The sequence below is a fragment of the Sarcophilus harrisii genome, chromosome 2 (assembly GCF_902635505.1).
Source record: "Sarcophilus harrisii chromosome 2, mSarHar1.11, whole genome shotgun sequence".
Lineage (NCBI taxonomy): Eukaryota > Metazoa > Chordata > Mammalia > Dasyuromorphia > Dasyuridae > Sarcophilus > Sarcophilus harrisii.
In genome coordinates, this window is record NC_045427.1 from 573,805,773 (window position 1) to 573,827,571 (window position 21,799).

At 34.6% G+C, this 21,799-nt stretch overlaps 1 protein-coding gene across 2 annotated transcripts in view; it reads left to right on the plus strand.

Moving 5' to 3' along the window:
- Positions 1 to 689: 689 nt before the first annotated feature.
- ENO4 (enolase 4) overlaps positions 690 to 21,799 on the plus strand; it is a 40,583-nt gene continuing 19,473 nt past the window's right edge. The window contains exons 1-7 of one of the 2 annotated variants that reach the window (XM_031955928.1): positions 690 to 932; positions 3,909 to 4,037; positions 8,435 to 8,625; positions 11,364 to 11,509; positions 12,220 to 12,389; positions 12,485 to 12,616; positions 14,536 to 14,589. In XM_031955928.1, coding sequence (XP_031811788.1) covers positions 774 to 932; positions 3,909 to 4,037; positions 8,435 to 8,625; positions 11,364 to 11,509; positions 12,220 to 12,389; positions 12,485 to 12,616; positions 14,536 to 14,589 — 981 coding nt within the window. In that variant the 5' untranslated portion in view covers positions 690 to 773. The remainder of the gene's footprint in view (positions 933 to 3,908; positions 4,038 to 8,434; positions 8,626 to 11,363; positions 11,510 to 12,219; positions 12,390 to 12,484; positions 12,617 to 14,535; positions 14,590 to 21,799) is intronic. The other variant, XM_003755337.3, reaches the window with a different exon arrangement.

The following is a 21,799-nucleotide window of genomic DNA, read 5'->3' on the forward strand; positions in this document are numbered from 1 at the left end:
AGCATGGATTCAAATCTCTGGTTTACTCTTCCTTGGGGCCCAGAGTTTTTCATCTGAAACCTAAGAAGGTTGTACTATGGGACCATGAAAGACTGTGTTGTAAGAACAAGGTGCACCAAGAGGTGTAAAAGGAGAGAGAGAAAAGAAGGAAAAGGGAAGAAAGGGGAGGAGAAGAGAGGGGAGGGAAAGAGAGGAAAGAAAGGAGAGAAGGTGGGAGAAAGAGAAAGAGAGAGAGAGACAGACAGACAGAGAGAGAGAGACAGACAGACACAGACACAGACACAGACAGAGAAACTGAATAAGAGACAGAGAGAAAGAGGGAATAAGAAAGGGAAGGGAGGGAGGAGAATGGAGAGGGAAAGGAAGAGAGGAGGTCGGGAAGGAGAGGGAAGGAAGAGGAAGAGGAAGGGGAGAGAGAGAAAGAGAGTCGGAGAGACAGAGAGCGGACATACAGAGACAGGGAGTCAGAAATAAATACATACATACAGAGAGAGAGACGGGGGAAAGTAAGGGTGAGAAAGAGAGGAAGAAAGAGGAAAAGTTTGGGAATAAGAGGAGAGAACGAGAAGGGAGAGAGGGGAGGCAGGAGAGGAATTGAGAAAAGAGAAACAGGAAAGCGGGAAGGGAAGATGGCAGAAGAAACCAAAAGACCGAACCATCAAAAGGAGCTCTCGCGATGTGCGAGCTCGGTCCATTGTCGTGTTGCCTAGCAACGGCGAGGACGCTTAAGAGTCTGGGACTCGCCTCAGCCGTGGTCCCGGTTAACTGAGACCATGGGGGACGGAGGCAGTGGCCGAAATAATGCGCACGAGCTGTACAAACTGAAGCAGCGAGCTGTGGAGTACTATCGAACGAACAATGTGCCCCAACAGCTGGAAGACTTGCTCAACTCTACTTTTTACCTCCAGCCGCCCGACGTCTATGGGCACCTGGTACGCACTGGGGTTGGCATCCTGCCTGGCTGTTCGTCTCGCCCTCCCGGGGGTTGCCCAAAGCGGCTGCGCAAGAAGACATTGCACCCTCGAAGGGCGCGTCTAGTGTGTTGCACTCTCTGGCTCTTCGGATTGGGATGGGAGGGGCTGAGCAAGGGAGGAGACGACCAAAGGGGATTTATGTATATCTGTGCAAGGGGAATGGGAAAATAACAGGAATTGAGAGTGAGGGAGTGAGTTTGTGGAGAGAATGGGAAGAGGAAAAAGAGGAGGGTAGAAGGGAAGAGATAAAAATTTGTGTTGGGGATGGTAGTGGTAGATGAATTTATATAGAGATTTATATGTGGTAGGTAAATAAAAGTATTCCTCTTTTACAGAAAAAAACTGAGTTTCAAAAAGGTTAGGTGACTTATGCATGGTCTCATACTGAGTAAGTGTCAGGACCAAATCCTGAGGAAGGTCGTTCTCATTTCAAGTTCAATTTTCTATCATTGCTCCGTGGTGGCACAAGCTTATCAAAGGATGTATGAAGGAGACCAGGAAATCTATGACATGCATTTTAGTCTCGACTTTTTCCTGTTGCATTGGACGAGCCACTGAGCTTCAGCTAATTCATTTGTTAAAAGTAGAGATAGTATAATACTACTTGGTCACAATATTATAAGGACTAGATGAGGCAATGTTCTTTGAATGTTAAATGCATCACAAATGTGAGGCACTGTGATTCTTACCTGAAAGAAGCAGCATTGGGCAAAATTGCAGTTGCCAGGATCCTCTCTCTGCTCACTCATGATTAATGAGATACACGAATGTGAATTTTGAAAAAAAATAGCTGAATTTTGAATAACTGAAAATTAGAATAGCAATATGGCTTTCCTTCAAGTTAAGTGTTCATTGGGCTGTATGTTGTAGGTGATCAATCAATGTTTGATGATGATGGAAAAGAGTTTCATAAAAAGAAATACAGACCCAACGGAGCCTTAAAAGCTATCTAGTCAATGGGGCAGCTAGGTGGCTAGAGCACAGGTCCTGGAGATAGAAGGACCTGAGTTCAAATTCAGCTCAGACACTAGCTGTATGATCCTGGCCAAATCATTAGCCTCCCCAAATGAGGTGGGGAGAGAATTATCAAGACAGCCTGTCATTTCACTTGTGGAGAAATCAAAAGACAGTCAAGGAACTTGCCCACATTCAGACAGAATGAGAAAACCAAACTAAAATCAAGGTCACATAACTTCTAGTCTTATATTCTTTTCAAAACATCAGGTTGACATAACATAGCTCATGTCCTATTGTGGTTTACACCATAGTTGGGGGAAAAAAAAGAAATTATATATGAAACAATTGAAGCCCTAAACAATTTAATCATGGTAAATCAAATATTTGAGCACAGATTATAAACATATTAAGATTTCAGAGAAGGAAAGGATCAATTTTTAAGCTCTTTTTAGATTGTAAACTCCTTGAGGGAAGAGATTGCCTTTTGCTCTTCTTGTATATGCTCCATATTCAGCACAGAGCCTGTCACATAGTAGTGGGTGCTTAATAAATATTAACTGACAGAACTAAATCGACTATGTTGAATAGGGAAGGCTCATAGTAATCATGGGACTAGATTTGGATATTGAAGAATGTTTAGAATTTGATAAGGCAGAAGACATTCACTAGAATATACAAATAGAGTTTCCAAATAATTGCAAAACCACAAGAGAGTCCACTGAGCAAAGGTCCCCTTGCAATTTTCTCCTGGAAAGGAGGCTTAAAATACCAAAGTCTCTTCTAGCTTTATCTAGAAACCCTTAAGGCATTGTACTAAATAGTTAGGTATCTTAGTTAATGGGTCCTTTGAAACATCTCACATGCCCCTGAAGTCTAAATAAAACCATTTAATATCCATGTAACCTTGTTTTGCTGAAGAGAAGAAACCAAAAAGTGAATGTAATATAATTATTTCCTCATTCCTATATAATTTCAATGTTCATCTTACCCCTTCTACAATATAAATTAACCTTCAAAATTATATCCAATGGATGACAAAAACCCTTTAGATTATTTTCTGCTATAGCATCTTCTCTGATACATTGTTGAGTTCTAGAATTTGGATACTTATAGTATCGGTTTTAGAATGTGTATTGTTGTCTCTTGCAGAATGTGAGATTTTAAATATATACTATATAATGTAACTATAATCAACAATGTCATCATGAGATGTGCTGCAGTTTTGCTTTTTAGGCAAATCACTTTCTCTCTTCCTCTTCCCTCTTAATTCTTCCAATACCATTATGTGAGGAGTATAGCTTTTCTTCTTTTCTTCTTTTTGTATATTCCTTTTTTCCTTTGTCTTCTAGTTCCTTTATTACTACAAATAAGTAATACTTCAAGAGAGCTTCCTACCTCATCTTTAATTTCCATCTTCAATCTTTTTTTCTTAAAACTTCTCCAAATGACTTCTGCCCTCTCTACTTCAGCAAAACTACTATTGCTAAGGTTTCCATTCATGGTGAATGAAACACAGCTACTGTGTTTTTCCTCACTATTATATTTTTAGATAAGATATCTTACTGAGAGCAATAGAAATGGGTTGACTTGGGATTCCCAGACAAAATTTCTGTATATGATAACATTCTTCGATGACAATTGACCCATTTGTTTCAGATGGGGCATATTGGTTAGAGAATTAGGTTGACATTACATTTAAAAATATCATGTGTACATTAAAAATATCATGCGTCACTTTGTTTGTTGAAAAGATCTTTCTGTGCTGTCATGCTGCCTGAAAAGGTAGACACCACTGAGATAAACTTACAACTCTGTCCTTGAGGAAAGAGTTATTCTGACTGAACTATCATTATCAAGTTCAGGCATGAGGAACTATAGGTTTAATACAAACAGCAAAGTAAATTATATGGTTTACACTTTTACTAAAAAGAAATTTGATATTTATAATTTTACAATGCTTATTTTTTTATTTTTAAGGCAAACTGCTTTTCGAAACTTGCAAAACCTCCTACCATATACAAAGTAATAGGGAGAATAGTACTGGATGGTATGGGTCATCAAACTCTCAGAGTCGAAATATTCTGCACAGTTCAAAACCAGGTTAAGGTATGGAACTGCGTGGTTCTCTTGATTGTGTTTTATTGTGCTTTTTTCATGACAGTTCGTTACTATATTTTAGATTTCAACGGATTTTTGAGTTACAAAAATGATTATTAATAATAATGATAATGTTAGTACTTTCCCTCTGTGACTGCCTTCAGTTTGTCTTGTATAGATCTGATTTGTATGTAGCTGTTTGCATGTTTTCTCCTACATGATACTGTGGGCTTCTTGAGAATACAGATTGTCTTATGCCTTTCTTTGCATCTCCGGATTTTAGCTTAGCACCTGGCAAAAGTACTTTATAAATAATGCTTAATAAATGGTAACTGATTAAATATGTTTTTAAATTCAATCATAGTAACATTGTTATTTACAGAGAGAGAATTTGTTGTAGTGGAAAGAACACTGGGTATAAAATCAAAAGATGTGGATTTGAACGCTGGTTTTGCATTTAATGACCCATGTGATTGAGAGCTATTTTTCTCCCCCACTTTTCTGTATCTCAGTTATACCATTCTTAAAAGAAAGATAACATATAAGGTTGTTTCTAACTCTTGAACTCTGTGATTCTAAGAGAGATAAATTATGTAAATAAAACTGTCATCCAGTGATTTAAAATTTTTAAAAATATATTTAATAGTATAATATACTTAAAATATTAAAATTTTAAAAGAACAATATACTTAAAATAGTAAAAAAAAAAAAAAATTCACTAACAGTCAATAGAATGACATGACCACCAAAATAGCTCATACATACCTTATCTGTTCTAGTATTCAGAATCAGGAAGGTGAGAGCTATAGGATCATAGCAAAAAACATTCTAAAGAAAAAAAGCAGCAAAATAGGAAAATGGCTCTCTAATGAGGCTTTACAAATAGCTAAGGAAAGAAGGAAAGTGAAAGGTAAAGGAGAAAAGGAAATGATATATGCAACTCAATGCAGAATTTCAGAGAATATCAAGGAGAGATAAAAAAGGTTTTCTTAAAGGAGCAATAAAAAAAGGAGAAACAGAATGAGGAAGATGAGATCTCTTCAAGAAAATTAAAGATATTGGGAAAATTCCATACAAAAATGTGCATGAAAAAGACAAAAATGATAGGGATTTAACTGAAGCAGAAGCAATTAAGAAGAGGTTCCAAGAATAGAGAAAAGAATTGTAAAAGAAAGATTTTTTTTATCATTGAAGATAACCACAAGATATGGTTACTGATGTAGAGCCAGACATCCTGGAAAATGAAGTCAAATGGGCCTTAGGAAGCATTGTTAACAAATCTAGTGAAAGTGAGAGAATTCCAATTGAGTCTATGTATAATCGTAAAAGATTATGGTATTACATTTTTTATTTTTTCTACAAATATTTCCACATTTATTGTACTTCATGAGAAAAATCAGATCAAAAAAAGGAAAAAAAAATGAGAAAGAAAACAAAAAGAAAACAACAATAACAAAGGTGAAAATACTAGGTTGTGATCCATATTCAGTCCCTACAATCCTCTTTCTAAATGCAGATGGTTCTCTCCATCAAAGGTCTATTGGAATTGGCCTAAATTACTTCACTTTGGAAAAGAACCATGTCGATTAGAATTGATCATGGCATAATCTTTTATCACTGTGTACAATGTTATTTTGGTTCTACTCACTTCACTTAGCATCACTTCATGGAAGTCTCTCCAGACCTTTCCAAAATCATCCTGCTGATAGTTTCTTATAGAACAATAATATTCATATATATGGATATGATATATCCATAATATCCATAACTTATTCAGCTATTCCATAACTGATGGGAATTCACACAGTTTCCAGTTCCTTGCCACTACAAAAAAGGGCTGCTAAAAATATTTTTGCACATGTAGCTCCTTTTCCCTTTTTTATGGTCTCTTTGATATACAGGCCCAGTAGAGATACTGCTGGATCAAAGGCTATTGCACAGTTTGATAGCTCTTTGGACATAGTTCCAAATTGTTCTTCAGAATGGTTGGATCAGTTCACGACTCCACCAACAATGTATTAGTGTCCCAGTTTTCCCACAACCCCTCCAACATTTATCATTAACTTTTCCTGTCATCTTAGCCAAGGATAATACTGTTAAAATGCTGCACTCACTTTGCCAGCAAATTTGGAAAATTCAACAGATTGGATTGGAAAATAGAATCGGCCACTAGATTGGAAAATGAAATAAATTTATATTCCAATCTTAAAGGACAACAATGCCAAGGAATGTTCAAATTACTTGACAATTGCATTAAATTCACATGACACCAAAGTAAAGCTAAAGATTCTGCAAACTGGGCTTCAGTATTTGTAAACCAAGAATTACCAGAAAAGTAGACTGGTTTCCAAAGAAGTTGAGGAACTAGAGACCAAATTGCTAACATTTGCTGAATTACGGAGAAACTACAGATGTTCTGGAAAAACAAACAAAAAACCAAATCTCCTACTGTTTCATTAATAACTAAACCCTTTGATTGTGTGGATCACTGCAAAATGTGACAAGTTCTCAAAAAGAAGAGAGGACCAGATCATCTTGTTTTCTGAGTAGCCTGTATATGAGCCAAAAAACAATAGTTAAAACTGAACATGGAACAACTGATTGGTTTAAGATTGGAAGATTGAGTATATTATTTATCTAATATATACAGAGTACATCATGTGGAACGCCAGTTTGGATGAATCAAAAGCTTGAATTAAGGTCATCAAGAGAAATATAAACAATCTCAGATATGCATATGATACTACTTTGATGGCAGAAAGCTAAGAGGAATGAAGATGCCTTTTGATGAGATGAAAGAGGAGAGTATAAAAGCTGTCCTGAAGCCTAATATAAACAAACAGAAAAACTAAGATCTTGGCAATTGGTTCCATTACTTTTTGGTGAACAGAAGGATAAGAAATGGAAGTAGTGTCAGTTTTCATATTCTTGGACTTAAAGATCACTGCAGATAGCAACTGTGGCCATAAATTAAAAGACACTTGCTCCTTGGATGAAACATTATGGCAAATCTGGATAGCAAACTAATAAGCAGAGGTATCACCTTCCCCACGAAGGTTCATATAGTCAAATTGATCATTTTTCCAGTAGCAATGACTGAATGGCTATGAAAGTTGAACTATTAAAAAAGATGAATGCTGCAGAATCAATGCTTTCAAATTGTGGTGCTGGAGAATACTTGCACTCAGGGAGATCAAAGTAGTCAATATGTAAGATCAATTCAAGTTATTCAATGAAAGTTTAAATACTGAAGCTAAAGACAACATAATGAAAAGATAGTCCTCATTACAAAAGACCCCGATGTTGGGGAAGATGAAAGGCAAAAGGAGAAAGGAATGGCAAAGGATGAGGTGGATAGAGTATATGAAAGCAACAAATATGAACTTGGATAGACTTCAGAACACATTGGAGATTAGAAGAGCCTGGCATATTATGGTCTATGAGGCCATAAAGAGTCAGATATGATTGAATGACAAATATACATTGCCCTGATAATCCATTGATTACCATTATTTTTAATATCTCTCCAGGAATTTGTCTGACTTACTCAGAATTTATTCTTTGTTTAGATTTGGAATTTGTTTCCTGGAGCTTTTATTTTATTTTTTAATTAAAGAACACTAAAAATCTATTATACCCACATTTCTCCAATATAAACAGCATCCAAAGCTTAGTCTAATATGTCTTCAGTTTTGAGTGTATAGACTTTTTTTTGGTATAGACTTAAATTTAAACATTTTAAGTAACTAACTGGTTTTGTTTTGGACATTGACAAAGCAGAATGAAACTGCATCCTCAAATTCGCCCCTTTTTAACCCATTATTTTAAAGTCTATTTTTAAGTCTTGTTAATTCTACCCTTATAATGTAATATACCTCCACTCCTCACTCCACCCAAGACCTTCATCATTTCACTTCTTGGCTAGAGTAGTAGTCTTCTGATTGGTTATTTGCCCACATTCATAAATTTGTGTCAGTCAGTGCTAGAACCCAGGTCTTGTGTCTCTCAGACCAGTGTTCTTTCCCCTGCACCACAATAATAATATTAATTGATACTGTAAAACACTTTAAAGGTACAAAGTATTTTACATTCTTTATATTCTGTAATTCTTTACAATTTAAACCTTTTCTTTTTTTTTTAACATTATTGAAAGATAAGCATTGCAAGGAGGTTTTAACTAATGCAGAGATGCTAATGCAATAAAAAAAGGGTGAGATCTAGGAATCTAAAAAGTTAATTTAATTTAACTTCCTGGAACAAAATCACATCTCCCCTTTCTCTCTCCAAATGATGACAAAATATCTCAATGTTAGAATCATTATTTCAAGAAGAAAAAGTGGATTTGTTCATATTAGTGCCTTTTCTACAACTTAATAGAAAGTAGAATCAATTTGCATGACTTTCAGAGCATTACTTCTGCTGTCATCTCTTCTCACTTGGGAGTACTGGAAACTGTGATGCCTGAAGTGGTGGATCAAGTAGAATTAGAACGGAATGAAGCCATCAGTGTGGCTGTGCAGTGGGTAAATGAGTCAATGACTGAGCTTCTAGAAGGATTGGAACCGACCCAACAGGAGATGGCGGATCAATTACTTGCGTAAGTCTTTTGCACAGATAAGTGGTCTGTTTCACTTTGGCTTTCCATGCCATGGTAAAGGGTCTCCATTTTCTAAAGGGAGTATCCTGAAGTCATTTGTAAAAAATGAGGCAAGTTCCAGAGCTAGGATTTGAACATTGGACTTTGACTTCCAACCCAGTGCTTCTTCCATTACACCAGACTTTTCACACATGTCATTTGTTAGACGAATTTGCATAGCCTTTATTTATTTGACAAAATTTTAAAATTCTAATTGCAGAATTTATTCTTTCCTTTTCATTCCTAGGGACAATACCAAAATCCAAGCTCTTAATCTCTCTGGATGAACTTGCTAACTTTGCCTCCGGTCCTACTCCTTTCCAATCTATCTTTCACTGTTCTGTCAAAGGAATCTTCCTAATTCATTAGAAACTGATTATGTCAGTCCTTTGCCCAAAGAATTCAGTGGCTCACCATTAAATGAAAAGATCAAAGGAAAATTACTTATTCATGAATTCAAAACCCTTACTGGTCTCGATCTTTCCTTATTTTATACAGCTCCCTTCCATAAGATAGACATTCTATTTAAAATAGACTAGTATTCTTTTCACTTTCTGCCTCAGTTTTTCTATCTATAAAATGGGGATAATAATAGCATCTATCTTGAAGGATTTTTGTGAAGATCACAGAGATTTGTAAAGAGCACTTAGCACACATAAAATACTTGCTATTTACTATACATAGTTCTTGGCAAATACAAGGTGCTACATAAATACACATTCCCTTCTGCCTTTGTGCATTTTCTATTACTCAAAATAAGTTCTTTCATATCTCTACTTTCTGAAATTCTTCTCTTACTTCAAGACCCAGTCTCACTTCCTTCATGAAACTATTACAGATTCACCCTCCCAGCTAATCATACTCATCCCAATTTTGTACCTGTCTATATAACGCATTCTGACTTATATTTTACCTTTGTACAATGTGTGTTTTGTCATCCTATGAGTAGCTTCTTGAAGGCAAAGAATATATAATTTCATGTTTTTGTTCCTAATATCTAGTAACAGATAGTACCTAATAGGAATTGTTTAATTATGTTTGTTGAATGAATGAATGAATGACAAGTAGGAAAGAAAGGGGTCAAAAGTCCTTTTTTGGAGTCCCAACCCTGCCATTTATTTGATGTGTCTTCACTATCTCAGCCTCTATTTCCTCATGTGTAAAATGGAGATGATAAAGCTTATGTTAACTCATAGACATTTTATGAGCAAAAGATATAATAAATAAGAAAATGTGTTATCAATGTAATATTATTAGAAAATATACCATCACATTTTAGAATTATTATCACCTTCCTCCCTTGCCAATAACACAATAAGCAAATTAATAAAGATACCTAGTTTCACCCTTTACTTTCTAATTTAGATTTTTTCTTTGTTGTTCAGTTGTTTTTTCAGTCATATCTAACTCTGTGACCCCATTTGGGATTTTCTTGGCAAAGATATTGGAGTGGTTTGCCATTTCCTTCTCCAGCTCTTTTGCAGATGATGAATAGAGACAGAGTTAAGTGACTTGCCCAGAGTGTCACAACAAGTATCTGAGCCAAATTTGAACTCTCAAAGCTGAGTCTTCCTGACTCCAGGCCTTCTACTTTATCCACTCCACCATCTTGCCCACAAGTTTGTCCATTTAAATAAAAAAATTCTATCAAATTATTCAGATTATATGTCTTCAGATTTTTTAAATTAAATATCATTTTTCAAATATTTCTAAAATAAGAATATATAGAATCTTACCATATATTTGATTATTTTAAGATCAAAACTATTTCAATTTTAAAACTTTCTGTGGTTGGTTCTACTACATGACAAAATAATATATTATTTTTTTATTTAAAAAAAAAACAAAAAGAAAAAGAATTCAAAACAAAAGAAAACATTGTCATGTGCTCAGAACAACATCAAGGAGGATTCAAAGAGTTATATTCACCTTTGAGACTCTGTATCTCATTTTCTAAGTGGTTAACTATTTTTTCATAGCTATCTTGTTTTTTCTTGAATGGTTTTTATTTTTTAGTTTAGTTTTTAGCTTTCCTCAGTATCTTTCATTTGATTTTTAAATTCTTTTTTGAGTTCTATAAATCTCTCTGGGCAGGGAACCATTTCACATTACTCTGTGGGGTAGAAGCTTTTATTTTTACTTCAGTGTACTTCTCTGAAGATGAACCCTAGTCTTCCCTTCCCATAGTAAGTTTCTATGGTAGGGTACATTCTTCTTTGCCAGCTCATTTTTTTAAAATAAGAGGCATAAAAAAATTTAAATTTAAATTTAAAAAAAGAGGTATTGGTGTAAACATCTCCAATCGTGGTGCCTCTAGCTTTACTTCAGCTCTCTCCTCTGACCTGTAACCCAAAACCAAGAGCTCCACCCTCCAACAAATTCCTGAAGCCAGCATCATCCCTGCTCCACTGCCTCTGCATTCACCTTCTGCTGGTTCCTTCTTGCCCAGGGCTGCATGTCTGCAGCACAACCAGCCTGGAATTCCTAATCAGCCAATGTTCCCTTAGTGTACCTGGACTTAGACCCCGAGTCCACAAACAGTCCAGGAGGTAAAAGTTTTTGTGGGTTCTGCTCTAGTCACACCCAGTTTGCCCCAGGCTCCCTGCTTGCAGTTTCTGTGCAGCTATCCTGGAGACTAAATCCCAAAATAATAATTCTTGAAAACAGTATTGTAATAGAATGCTTTTGTCCTCATCCAGGAATTTTTTTGCAAACAAAGTACAAGAAGATAAAGAGAGTAAAGAATTAGAACTGAGCCTGGAACAGCCATTATTTGAAGGGTCTGTTGCACCCCAATCATCACCACCATCACCACCTCTACCTCCAAAGAAGAAAGGACAAAGAGGTTTGAGCTTCATGAATACATCAAAGGTTCTTTAGCATTACTGTGGGCACTGGAGATTCTGTCTCCACAGTCACTTTGGGAGCAGATTTGAGCTAGAATTTGCAATTTACTCATCATGGAGTTATTTTTCATTAATAAAATGCTGGCTCATCAGAAAACAGCTGTATATTCACAGAGCTTCAGAAAGGTGTGAAGGGATTTCCTTCTCTTTAAAAGACTTTGCGTGGTTTCTGGCCACTGCTCTCCTATACTGCATTCTTCTCAGTCCCTTCCTTATAGGTCCTCAGATAAACAATGAAGTATGACCCTGCTTGTTGACACACTAGAAACCTAATATCTATTAGGGGCCGGATCTTTTAACTAGGAATAAGTTAACTAGGAGCTCTTTAGAAGCTCCTTCCCTATGTTTGAGCATGCCTTTGCCCTGTCACATATTCATTCTTTCTCATTTGGTCTTGAATGAATGTGAACATGTAGAAATAACCCCCAAAGGCCATGGAAAGTACCAATCATAGCTATATAATATAATATAACAATAATTTCACTAAAAGGAAACATAAACATCTAACAAACAACAGACTAAAAAGGTTCAGGAAAATCCACTAAAAGGAAACATAAACATCTAACAAAACAACAAACTAAAAAGGTTCAAGAAAATGTCTCCCATGTCCACTTACCACATGTTTGTGTTTCCTTTTCCAATCTTCCAGGCAGGAAGGAGGTTACTCCAGAGAAACCAATCCCACCAGCAGAGCCTCCTGAGCCCATACTTCATGGTAGTATGGCCATAGGGGCTGTATCATTAGCTGTGGCTAAAACATGTGCCACACTGACCAATACTCCATTGTATTCAAAAATTGCATCACTGAAATACAAACAGGTCAGTATAGTATCTATGGCAGGATGCAGTTAATTGTATAGTTAGCAATGAACTTTTTATTAATCTTGTTTTCATGTGTCTGTCTCCATTTCTAGGAATCACCAAGAACACTGTCTCTTCCTTTACTGATGGTCACTATGCTCAGTTGTGGGAAGTCATCATCTGGAAAGCTGAATCTGATGAAAGAAGTGATCTGTATTCCACACCCTGGCTTAACAGTTCAACAAGTATCTCAGACTATCTCACAATTTTTATAGAAAAACACTTGTCATCAGTATATTTTTCTTTTAGGTCCACTAGCTTTATGACCCTAGAGGTGGAAGAATTATAGGAAAGAAATGAAAAAAAGCTCTCTGGAAGGGGTATAGTAAAATGAAAAGATGTCACAAAGTGAAACATGAATCAAAATTAATTGATCTTCATTTATTCATTTTATTAGATGTTCTAGCAATATGGATTCAATCAGCTAATCTTCCCTAATACCTAAGTAACTATGTAAGCAATGGGACTAATTAGGGAAGTTGGTCTTTATTAGTGGAAAGTACACTAGACTTGGGCAGCTAGGTGATGCAGTAGATAGAGTACCAAGCTTGGAACCAGGAAGATCTGAGTTCAAATTTGACCCCAGGTGCTTGCTACTTATGTGACCCTGAACAACTCACAACCCCTCTTTACTTCAGTTCTTCTGCTATAAAATGGTTGACACAATGAAAAAGAAATGGCAAACCAATAGTGTGATGACCACGCCAGCACCCCAGACACCCCAGAATCAGCTGGAGTCAGGATAAGCAAAGGTTCTCAGTCTTTATTCTTGGTCTTTAGGGGTAGAAGTGAAGGGGATGGAAGCAGAAGCTCCACAACCTCCTTCTTCCTCATCCACCGCAAAAGTGACCCTGGCTAGTCTTACTAGGGTGGACCCCCTAGCCCCTCCTACAATTCTCTGTATACACCAATCATCAAGCCAGCATAGGATAGTGGGAAGGGCCATTTTTCAAGCATATGCCCATAGAGTATTGTCCAATTGGTAGTTAGCCTCAAGTGCTTGGCCATCCTGAACTCAGTGCATAGACTCAAGAGTTTCAACCCTCTACACAATAGCTTTGCCAAGAAAACGCCCAATAGAGTTATGAAAATTTAGATTCAACTGAAACACTAAAGGACATAATTTCTTTTAGTGGTAATCTGGCCTCTCCATGAAATAAGCAAACATCTGTATTTTAGACTTTCATGACAAAACTGGGAATAATCAAAGAATCAAAAAAAATTATCAATTATTTGATTAATTTAAATTATTTTAACTTAGATTATTTAATTAATAAACTCCTCCTGTGTGCCAGGAAGAGATTTGTGTGTGTGTGTGTGTGTGTGTGTGTGTGTGTAAGGCACTGGAGAATAGAAGACAAAAATGAAGTGGTTCCTGCCCTGAAAGATTTTACATGTAGACAACAATAAAGAAATATAGAAATGTAGCATATTTACAAAGTAAATAGAATTTAGGGAGGGCTGGAGAGGAAGAAGGGGAACTCTGGGAAGTTAAATTGCACAATGGATAGAGACCTGAATCCACAGCCAAAATGTCTTGAGTTCAGATCTTGCCTCAGAAACTTAATGTGTTTCAAAAACAAATTATGTAACTCCAAGCATGCCTGTCCTTTTAAGTTTGCTCATCTGTGAAATGGGGATAATAGCACCTACCTATAAGGATTGTGGTGAGGATAAAGTGAAATAATATTTGTAAAGTCACTCATCAACCTTAAAGTAGCATATAAATGTTAGCTGTTTGTCATTTCACTATTATCATTGTCACTATCTGTTGTAGCTGAAAGGACCAAGAAAAGTTTCCTGTAGAAAGTGGTTCTTGGGCAGAGTCTTGTAAGAAGCCATGGACTCTTAAGAACCAAAAATATAGTGGGGTGGAAGTACACACTCCTAGTATGCGGATGTACACAGTCAATACAAAGACATAGGGAGTGGAGATGGACACTTACATGTGAGAAATGAGAATGCCAATTCAGCTGAACTACAGAGAGCAATTTATGCTAAGCAGAAATCAGAGCCTGTTTTATAGCAGTATATGTTCACTATAAATTTTTCAATTCAAAATATACAAAACTGAATTTTATGAAGATCATGATTTCTTTTGCAGGGTGTCACAATGCTTTTAGAAATCCAGAAACAAATTATTAAGATTATTGACAAAGTAAGTAATAAGATTTAATTATTGCTAAAATGTGTTAATGCACACTCATATACTTTCTAGTATCAAATTACCATATATTATAGAATCATATAGACATTTATTACTAGATCTTTTTGTCATATGTTTATGTTTATATGTTTATACATTGTATTTTGGGTAAGAGTCTCAATTCTAATTTTGGGTGGAGGTTTCATTGAGATTTCCATAGAAATGATCCCATTGCAGGGTTTTGTCTGACTTTGGAGGGACCAAATTTATGATTTCATGACCCTAATGTCATATACTGAATGTAAGAGGAAACTCTGGCCTCCAGAATATGAGGCAAGAATAAAGGGAATAAACCTTCAGCCTGGCTTTAAAATAGTAATAGAGGAAAAGAGCTACTTTAAACCCTTTAAAGTGAATCTTGTTTGAAATCTAGACTAAGGTGCTTGCTAATAGCCACTATTTTTCTTATTAATCATACTGATGAAATTAGAGACCTATTCTCCTTCCTCCTCCAAAAAGTATTTTAAAAATAAAAAATTTGAATTAATAAAAGTTGAATGTCAGCAATGCAAGAGTCCTTGAAGATTCTCTAGTTCAGTTTACATAATTTTACAAGTGAGGAAACAGCCCCAGAAAAGTGAAATGACTTACATGAAGTGACACAGAAAGTTTGATAGTAGAACTAAGATGAGTAAGTCAAGTCTCCTAACTTCTAGAGCAATGCTTTTTTCCTTTATACCATGCTTCTCCTGAAAGCAGATGTAATAAAATTCCAAGTGTTTAAACACAAAATCTGTGACTATTATGTTACTTAACCAAATTCTCTTAAAAGAAGTTTTACAGATTAGGATACTAACAATCCAGAGAGAAAAATATTATTTTAAAGGTGTAAGGTGGCATCAGATTTTTTAAAAATAGTTAAACACATCCATCCATTAGTTTTTCATTTTAAGTCCATTTTGAAAAATGGAATAAAGAAATGGAAATTTTAGTGGGTGACTGTTATCAGTCACATTAAAGCTCAAATCAGCACAAAGCATTTATGAAAATGAGTGAAGGCATCAAAGACAAGACTTCTTTTTTTTCAAAATACAAAATGCCAAATCTGGGATCATAGTTTAATGCCATCACTATTCTTTGCTCCAATTATAGAATGCTTGGTGCTGATGTTTTGGGGTAATGAGGGGGATCTCGGTGGAGATAAGTGAAAATGATTTCCATTTTTTCTAGATTCTTTCCCTGTAATTGCATGGACCACTCCATGAGGTTATTGAATTGCTAACAAAAAAAGTTTTATTTGTGATGTTTGGCTTTTAGTTATTTTTTAAAAAAAATAATCCACAGTTCTTTATCTGGATGTGGATAGCATTTTCCATCATGAGTCTTTTGGAATTGTCTTGGCTTATTGTACTTCTGAGAAGAGCTACATGATGTTGCTGTTACTGTGTATAGGGTTCCCCCGATTCTGCTCATTTCACTCATTATCAGTTCATGTAAGTCTTTCCAGATTTTTCTGAAATCTGCCTTTCAACATTTCTTATGGCACAATAATATTCCATTCTATTTATATAGTACAATTTGTTCAGCCATACCCCAAACAGATGGGCATCCACTCAATTTCCAGTTTCTTGTCACTACGAAAAGGGCTACTTATAAAACCATTCTGGAGAGCAATTTGGAATTATGCCCAAAGAGCAATCAAACTATGCATACCCTTTGATCCAGCAATACTACTGCTAGATCTACATCCCACAGATCATAAAAAAGGACAAAGGACTCCTATGTAGAAAAAATTTATAGCAGTTGTTTTTGTGGTGGCAAAGAATTGGAAACTGAGGAACTTCCTTAGTTCTTGACTATTGTGTCTTGTGTACTTAACCCATTTCGTTGATATACTACTCTATTTCTTAGCCAGTGCCAAATGGTTTTGATGATTACCATTCTATAATGCAATTTGAGATCTGGCATGGTTACATCACCTTCCTTTATATTTTTTCCATTAATTTTCTTGATCTTTTGTTCTTCCAGATAAATTTTATTACTTTTCTACCTCTATTTTTCCTGATTAGTATGGCACTGAATAAGTAAATAATTTAGGTAGAATCTTCATTTTTAGTTAACTCAGCCTAGTCATGAACAATTGACTTTTTCCAGTTGTTTAGATCTGATTTTTTTTTTTTTTGGTATGTGAAAAGTGATTTGTAATTGTGTTCATATAGTTACTATATTTGTTTTGATAGATAGATTCTCAAATATTTCATATTGTCTACAATTAATAGCTTTTTTCTAACTCTTGCTGCTGGGCTTTATTGGTAATATATAGAAATGGCAATGATTTATTCAACCTAGCTTAAACTGTTCATTATTTCTGGTAATTTTAAAAGTTAATTTTCTAGAATTCTCTATGTGTAGCATCATATCATCTGCAAAGAATGATAGTTTTCCCCTCTCATTGCTTATTATAATTCCTTAAACTTTTTCTTCTCATATTGTTAAAGCTAACATTTCTAGTACTAGGTTTAATAGTGGTGATAATGGGCACCTTTGTTTCATTCTCAATGTCCTTTAGAAAGATTCTAGCTTATTTCCATTAGCTATAATGCTTGCTGGTGGTTTTATATAGACACTGCTTATCATTTTAAGGAAAAAGCCATGTGTTCCTGTGTTCCCAATTTTTTTAAAATAATGTTTTTTTTAAATAGTTGTTTTAATTTAATTTAGGTGCTATATTTTGTTAAAAGCTTTTTTATGGATCTATTGATCTAATCCTATGATTTCTATTAGTTTTGCTTCTGGTGTAGTCAATTATGCTGATAGTTTTCCTAATATTGAATCAGCCCTGTATTTCTGATATAAATCCCACCTGGTCATAGCACATTTTCCTGGGAATAAATTGTTGTAATCATTTTGCTAATATTTAATTTTTTTACATCAATATTCATTAGAGAAATTGGTCTATAATTTTCTTTCTCTATTTTGGCTCTTCCTAGATTAGGTATCAGTGTTATATTTGTGTCATAAAAGGAATTTTGTAGGATTTCTTCAAATATTTTTCCAAATAGTTTATATTGTATTGGAATTAATTGTTCTTTAAATGTTTGGTAGAATTCACTTGTAAATCCATTTGGCCCTGGCCCTTGGCCCAGGAAGTTTCTTAGGGAGTTCATTTATGGAATTTCTTTTTTCTCCAATGAAGTTGTATTTAAATATTTTATTTCCTGTTCTGTTAATCTAGGCAATTTATCTTTTTGTAAATATTTATTTATTTCACATAGATTATCAGATTTATTGGCCCAGAGTTTGGCAAAATAGCTCCTAATTATGTTTTAAATTTCTTCTTCATTGGTGATGAATTCACCATTTAGATTTCTGATACTGGTAATTTGGTTTTCTTCTTTAAAAATAATCAAATTAACCAAAGGTTTATTTTATTGTTTTTTTTTAATAAAACCAGCTATTAGTTTTGTTTATTGCTTCAATCGTTTTTTTTTTTTATTTTTAATTTTAATAGTCTCTCCTGTGATTTTTTAGAATTTCTAATTTGGGATTTAATTGGAGATTTTAAATTTGTTATTTCTCTAGATTTTTTAGTTGCATGCCCAATTCACTGATCTCCTCTTTCTCTATTTTATTCATGTAAGCATTTAGAGAGATAAAATTTTCCTTATTGTGTTGTAAAATATTACTTTGGCTACCTCCCATAAGATTTTTGTTATATTCTCTCATTAGTGTCATTCTTTTTGTTGACATTATTGTTTCTATGATTTATTCCATTCTTTAGAATTATTTAATCTACCATGTAGCCTTTTATATATGTAATTTTTTCACATCATGATCTGAAAAGGTGTATTTAATATTTCTTCCTTTTAAAATTTGATTGTGAGATTTTTATGTTCTAATACATGGTTAGTTTTTGTGTAGGTTCCATGTACCACTGAGAAAAAGACATATTCCTTTCTATCCCCATTCAGTTTTCTTTAAGTGATTATCACATCTAACTTTTCTAAAATTCTATTCACCTCGTTAACTACTTTATTTTGTGGTTAGATTTATCTAATTCTGAAAGGAAAAATTGAGGTCGCCTATGGTATAGTTTGCTATCTATATCTTCTTGTAACTCACTACTCTAAGAATTTGGATGCTATACCACTTGGTGCATGTATGTTTAACACTAATAGTAGTTCATTATGGCAACTTTTAGCAAGATGTAGTTTCTTTCCTTATCTCTTTTAATTAGATCTGTTTTTGTTTTTCTTTTTCCTGAAATCAAGATTAATGCTCCTGTTTTTTTTTTTCACTCAAGCCAAACCATAATATATTCTGCTGCAGTCTTTTATCTTTATTCTATGTTTATCTTTGCTTCAGATGTGAAGTAATATATTGTAGAATTGTAGGATTCTGGATTTTGATCCATTGTGCACTCTGCTTTCATTTTTATGGGAGAATTCACTCCATTCACAATCACAACTATAACTACTGTGTATTTTTCTTCATCCTATCTTCTCCATTAATACTTTTCTCCTTTTATCTTGTCTCTCCTCAGCAGTGTTCGTTTCTGACCACAACTTCCCTCAATTTGCCCTCCTTTCTATTACTCTTCTCTTTTGCTTTCTCCTTTCTTCTCCTACTTCCCATAAGGGAAGATAAATTACTATAGCCAACTGAGTATGTATGTGATTTCCCAAAGAGTGAGGATAACAATATTTATCCCTCTATCTTTTTTCCCTCTACTGTAAAAGGTACCTCTTCATATGAAGTAACTTGTCCCATTCTGCCTTCCCCCCTTTCCTCTGGTACAATTTTTTTTTAATCTTTAACTTTTTTAATATCATCACATCAAATTCACCTTATACTTACACCTTCTGTCAATGTTTACCCCTTCTAATTGCCCTTATAGAGATAGAGTTCTTAAGAATTACAATTATCATTTCCCATGTTTGTATGTAAACAGTTAAACCTTATTGAATATTTTTTCCTTTACTGTTTATCTTTTTATGCTTTTCTTGAATCTTGTATTTGAAAATCAAATTTTCTGTTTAGTTCTGGTTTTTCCATCAGGAAACTTTGAAAGTTCCCTATTCAATTGAATATCCATCTTTACACCTGAAATATTATGCTCATTTTTGCTAGTAATTGATTTTTTATTTTAATCCAAGCTCCTTTGTCTTCTCAAATATCATATTCTAAGTTCTCTGATTCTTTAATGTAGAAGCCATTAAGTCCTCTGTCATCCTAACTGTGATTCCTTGATATTTGAATTGTTTCTATCTGCTTGCAATATTTTCTCCTTGATTTGATAATTCTGGAATTTGGCTACAGTATTCTTTATAATTTAAATTTTGGTATCTCTTTCAGGAGGTGATCAGTGGATTTTCTCATTGACTATTTTATCCTCTAATTCTTGGATATCAGGGCAGTTTTCCTTGATAATTTCTTGAAATATGCTGTCCAGACTCTTTTTTATCATGATTTTCAAATAATCCAATAATTTTTATATTTTCTCTTCTGGAACTATTTTATTGGTCAGTTATTTTTCCAATGAGGTATTTCACATTTTCTTCTATTTTTTTCACTCTTCTGATTTTGTTTGACTGATTCTTAATGTCTAATAGACTCATTAGCTTCTTCTTTTCCAATTCTAATTTTTAAGGAATTATTTTCTTCAGGTAACTTTTGTATCTCCTCGTCCATTTAGCCAATTCTATTTTTTAAAGAGTTGTTTTCTTCAGTGGATTTTTTTCTATTTGGCCAGTTGTATTTGTTACAGAATTATTTTCTTCATCAATTTTTGTCCTTATTTTTCCTAGATGTTGACTTTCTTTTTCATAACCCTCATTTCTTTTCCCAATTTTTCTTCTATCTTTCTTATTTGAATTTTAAAATCTTTTTTGAGCTCTTCTAAGAAAGCTTTTTGGGTTTGAGACCAGTTTATATTTCCCTTTGAGATTTTGCATGTAGGCATTTTGACATTGCTGTCCTCTTCTGAGTTGGATCTTCCCTTTCACCATAGTAGCTTTTTTATAGCCAGGGCTGTTTAGTGTTAACGTCTAATAGTTGGGCTCTGTCCCAAGTTTCGTGAGCTGGGGTTACAGGCCTGGGTCCCTGGTTTTCTGCTCTGGGGCCTGAAATGCTGGTTCCTTACCTACTGCCCTGGGGTGATCTGGTCTAGTTTCACCTATTTTGCCCTCAGTTTTTTTTTTTTAACTCTATGTAGTTTTATCCAGATTGATCATTCATCTTAGTAAAGTTGTCTCCAAAATGACTTCTGGGTTTTCCAAAAATTAAATCCACCTTCAAAAGATGTTGATTTGCTACCATTGAGGATATGGAAAAAAAGAAAACATCCAACTTTGTGTTGTAGAACCTGAAGATAATTCCTCAAAGGGACATTGCTATATAGTCCCCTCTCATATGTCTGTTTATGTGAGGATGGATAATAGATGTGATTGACAAAGATTGGACACCAAGGAAAATCTCATACTCTCCATCATGTTCATTTCCAATCGACAGTCATGGGTCAAAAAAGTTTTGGGAGTCCTTTTGGGAGTCAAAGTTTGCATGTTTATTAAAATATGTTCTACATAACCGAGATAACACTGTACCCAGAAAAAACAAAATTATATGGTGATTAACTGTGATGGACTTGGCTCTTTTCAACAATGAGGCAATTCAGATCAATTCCAATAGATTTGTGATGGAGAGAGCCATCTGCATCGAGAGCAAGGACCTGAAGACTAAATATGGATCACATTATAGTATCTTTACCTTTTTGTTGTTATTGTTTGCTTGCTTCTTTATTGTTTCCCCCCTTTTGATCTGATTTTTCTTGCAGCATGATGAATGTGGAAATATGTCTAGAAGAATTGCACATGTTTACCCTATACTGGATTACTTGCTAACTAGGGGAGGAGGTAATAGGGAAGGAGGGAGAAAAATACAAAGTTTTGCAAGGATGAATGCTGAAAATTATCTTTGAATGTATTTATTTAAATAAAAAAGTTATTATTCAAAAAAATAAAAAAAGAAACAAATGCTCTACATTCAGTCTCTCCATAAAATTCTCATCAGATACTAAATAAAAACCTGATCCCAAAGATATATGCAATTGCAACAAATATAGATAAAACCTGTGATGATGTATCATTGTTGTAATGGCTTGCAAAGCAAATAAGATGGTTGTTTCTGCCAATATGTTTCTTTGAATCTTATATGGTTCTTAATC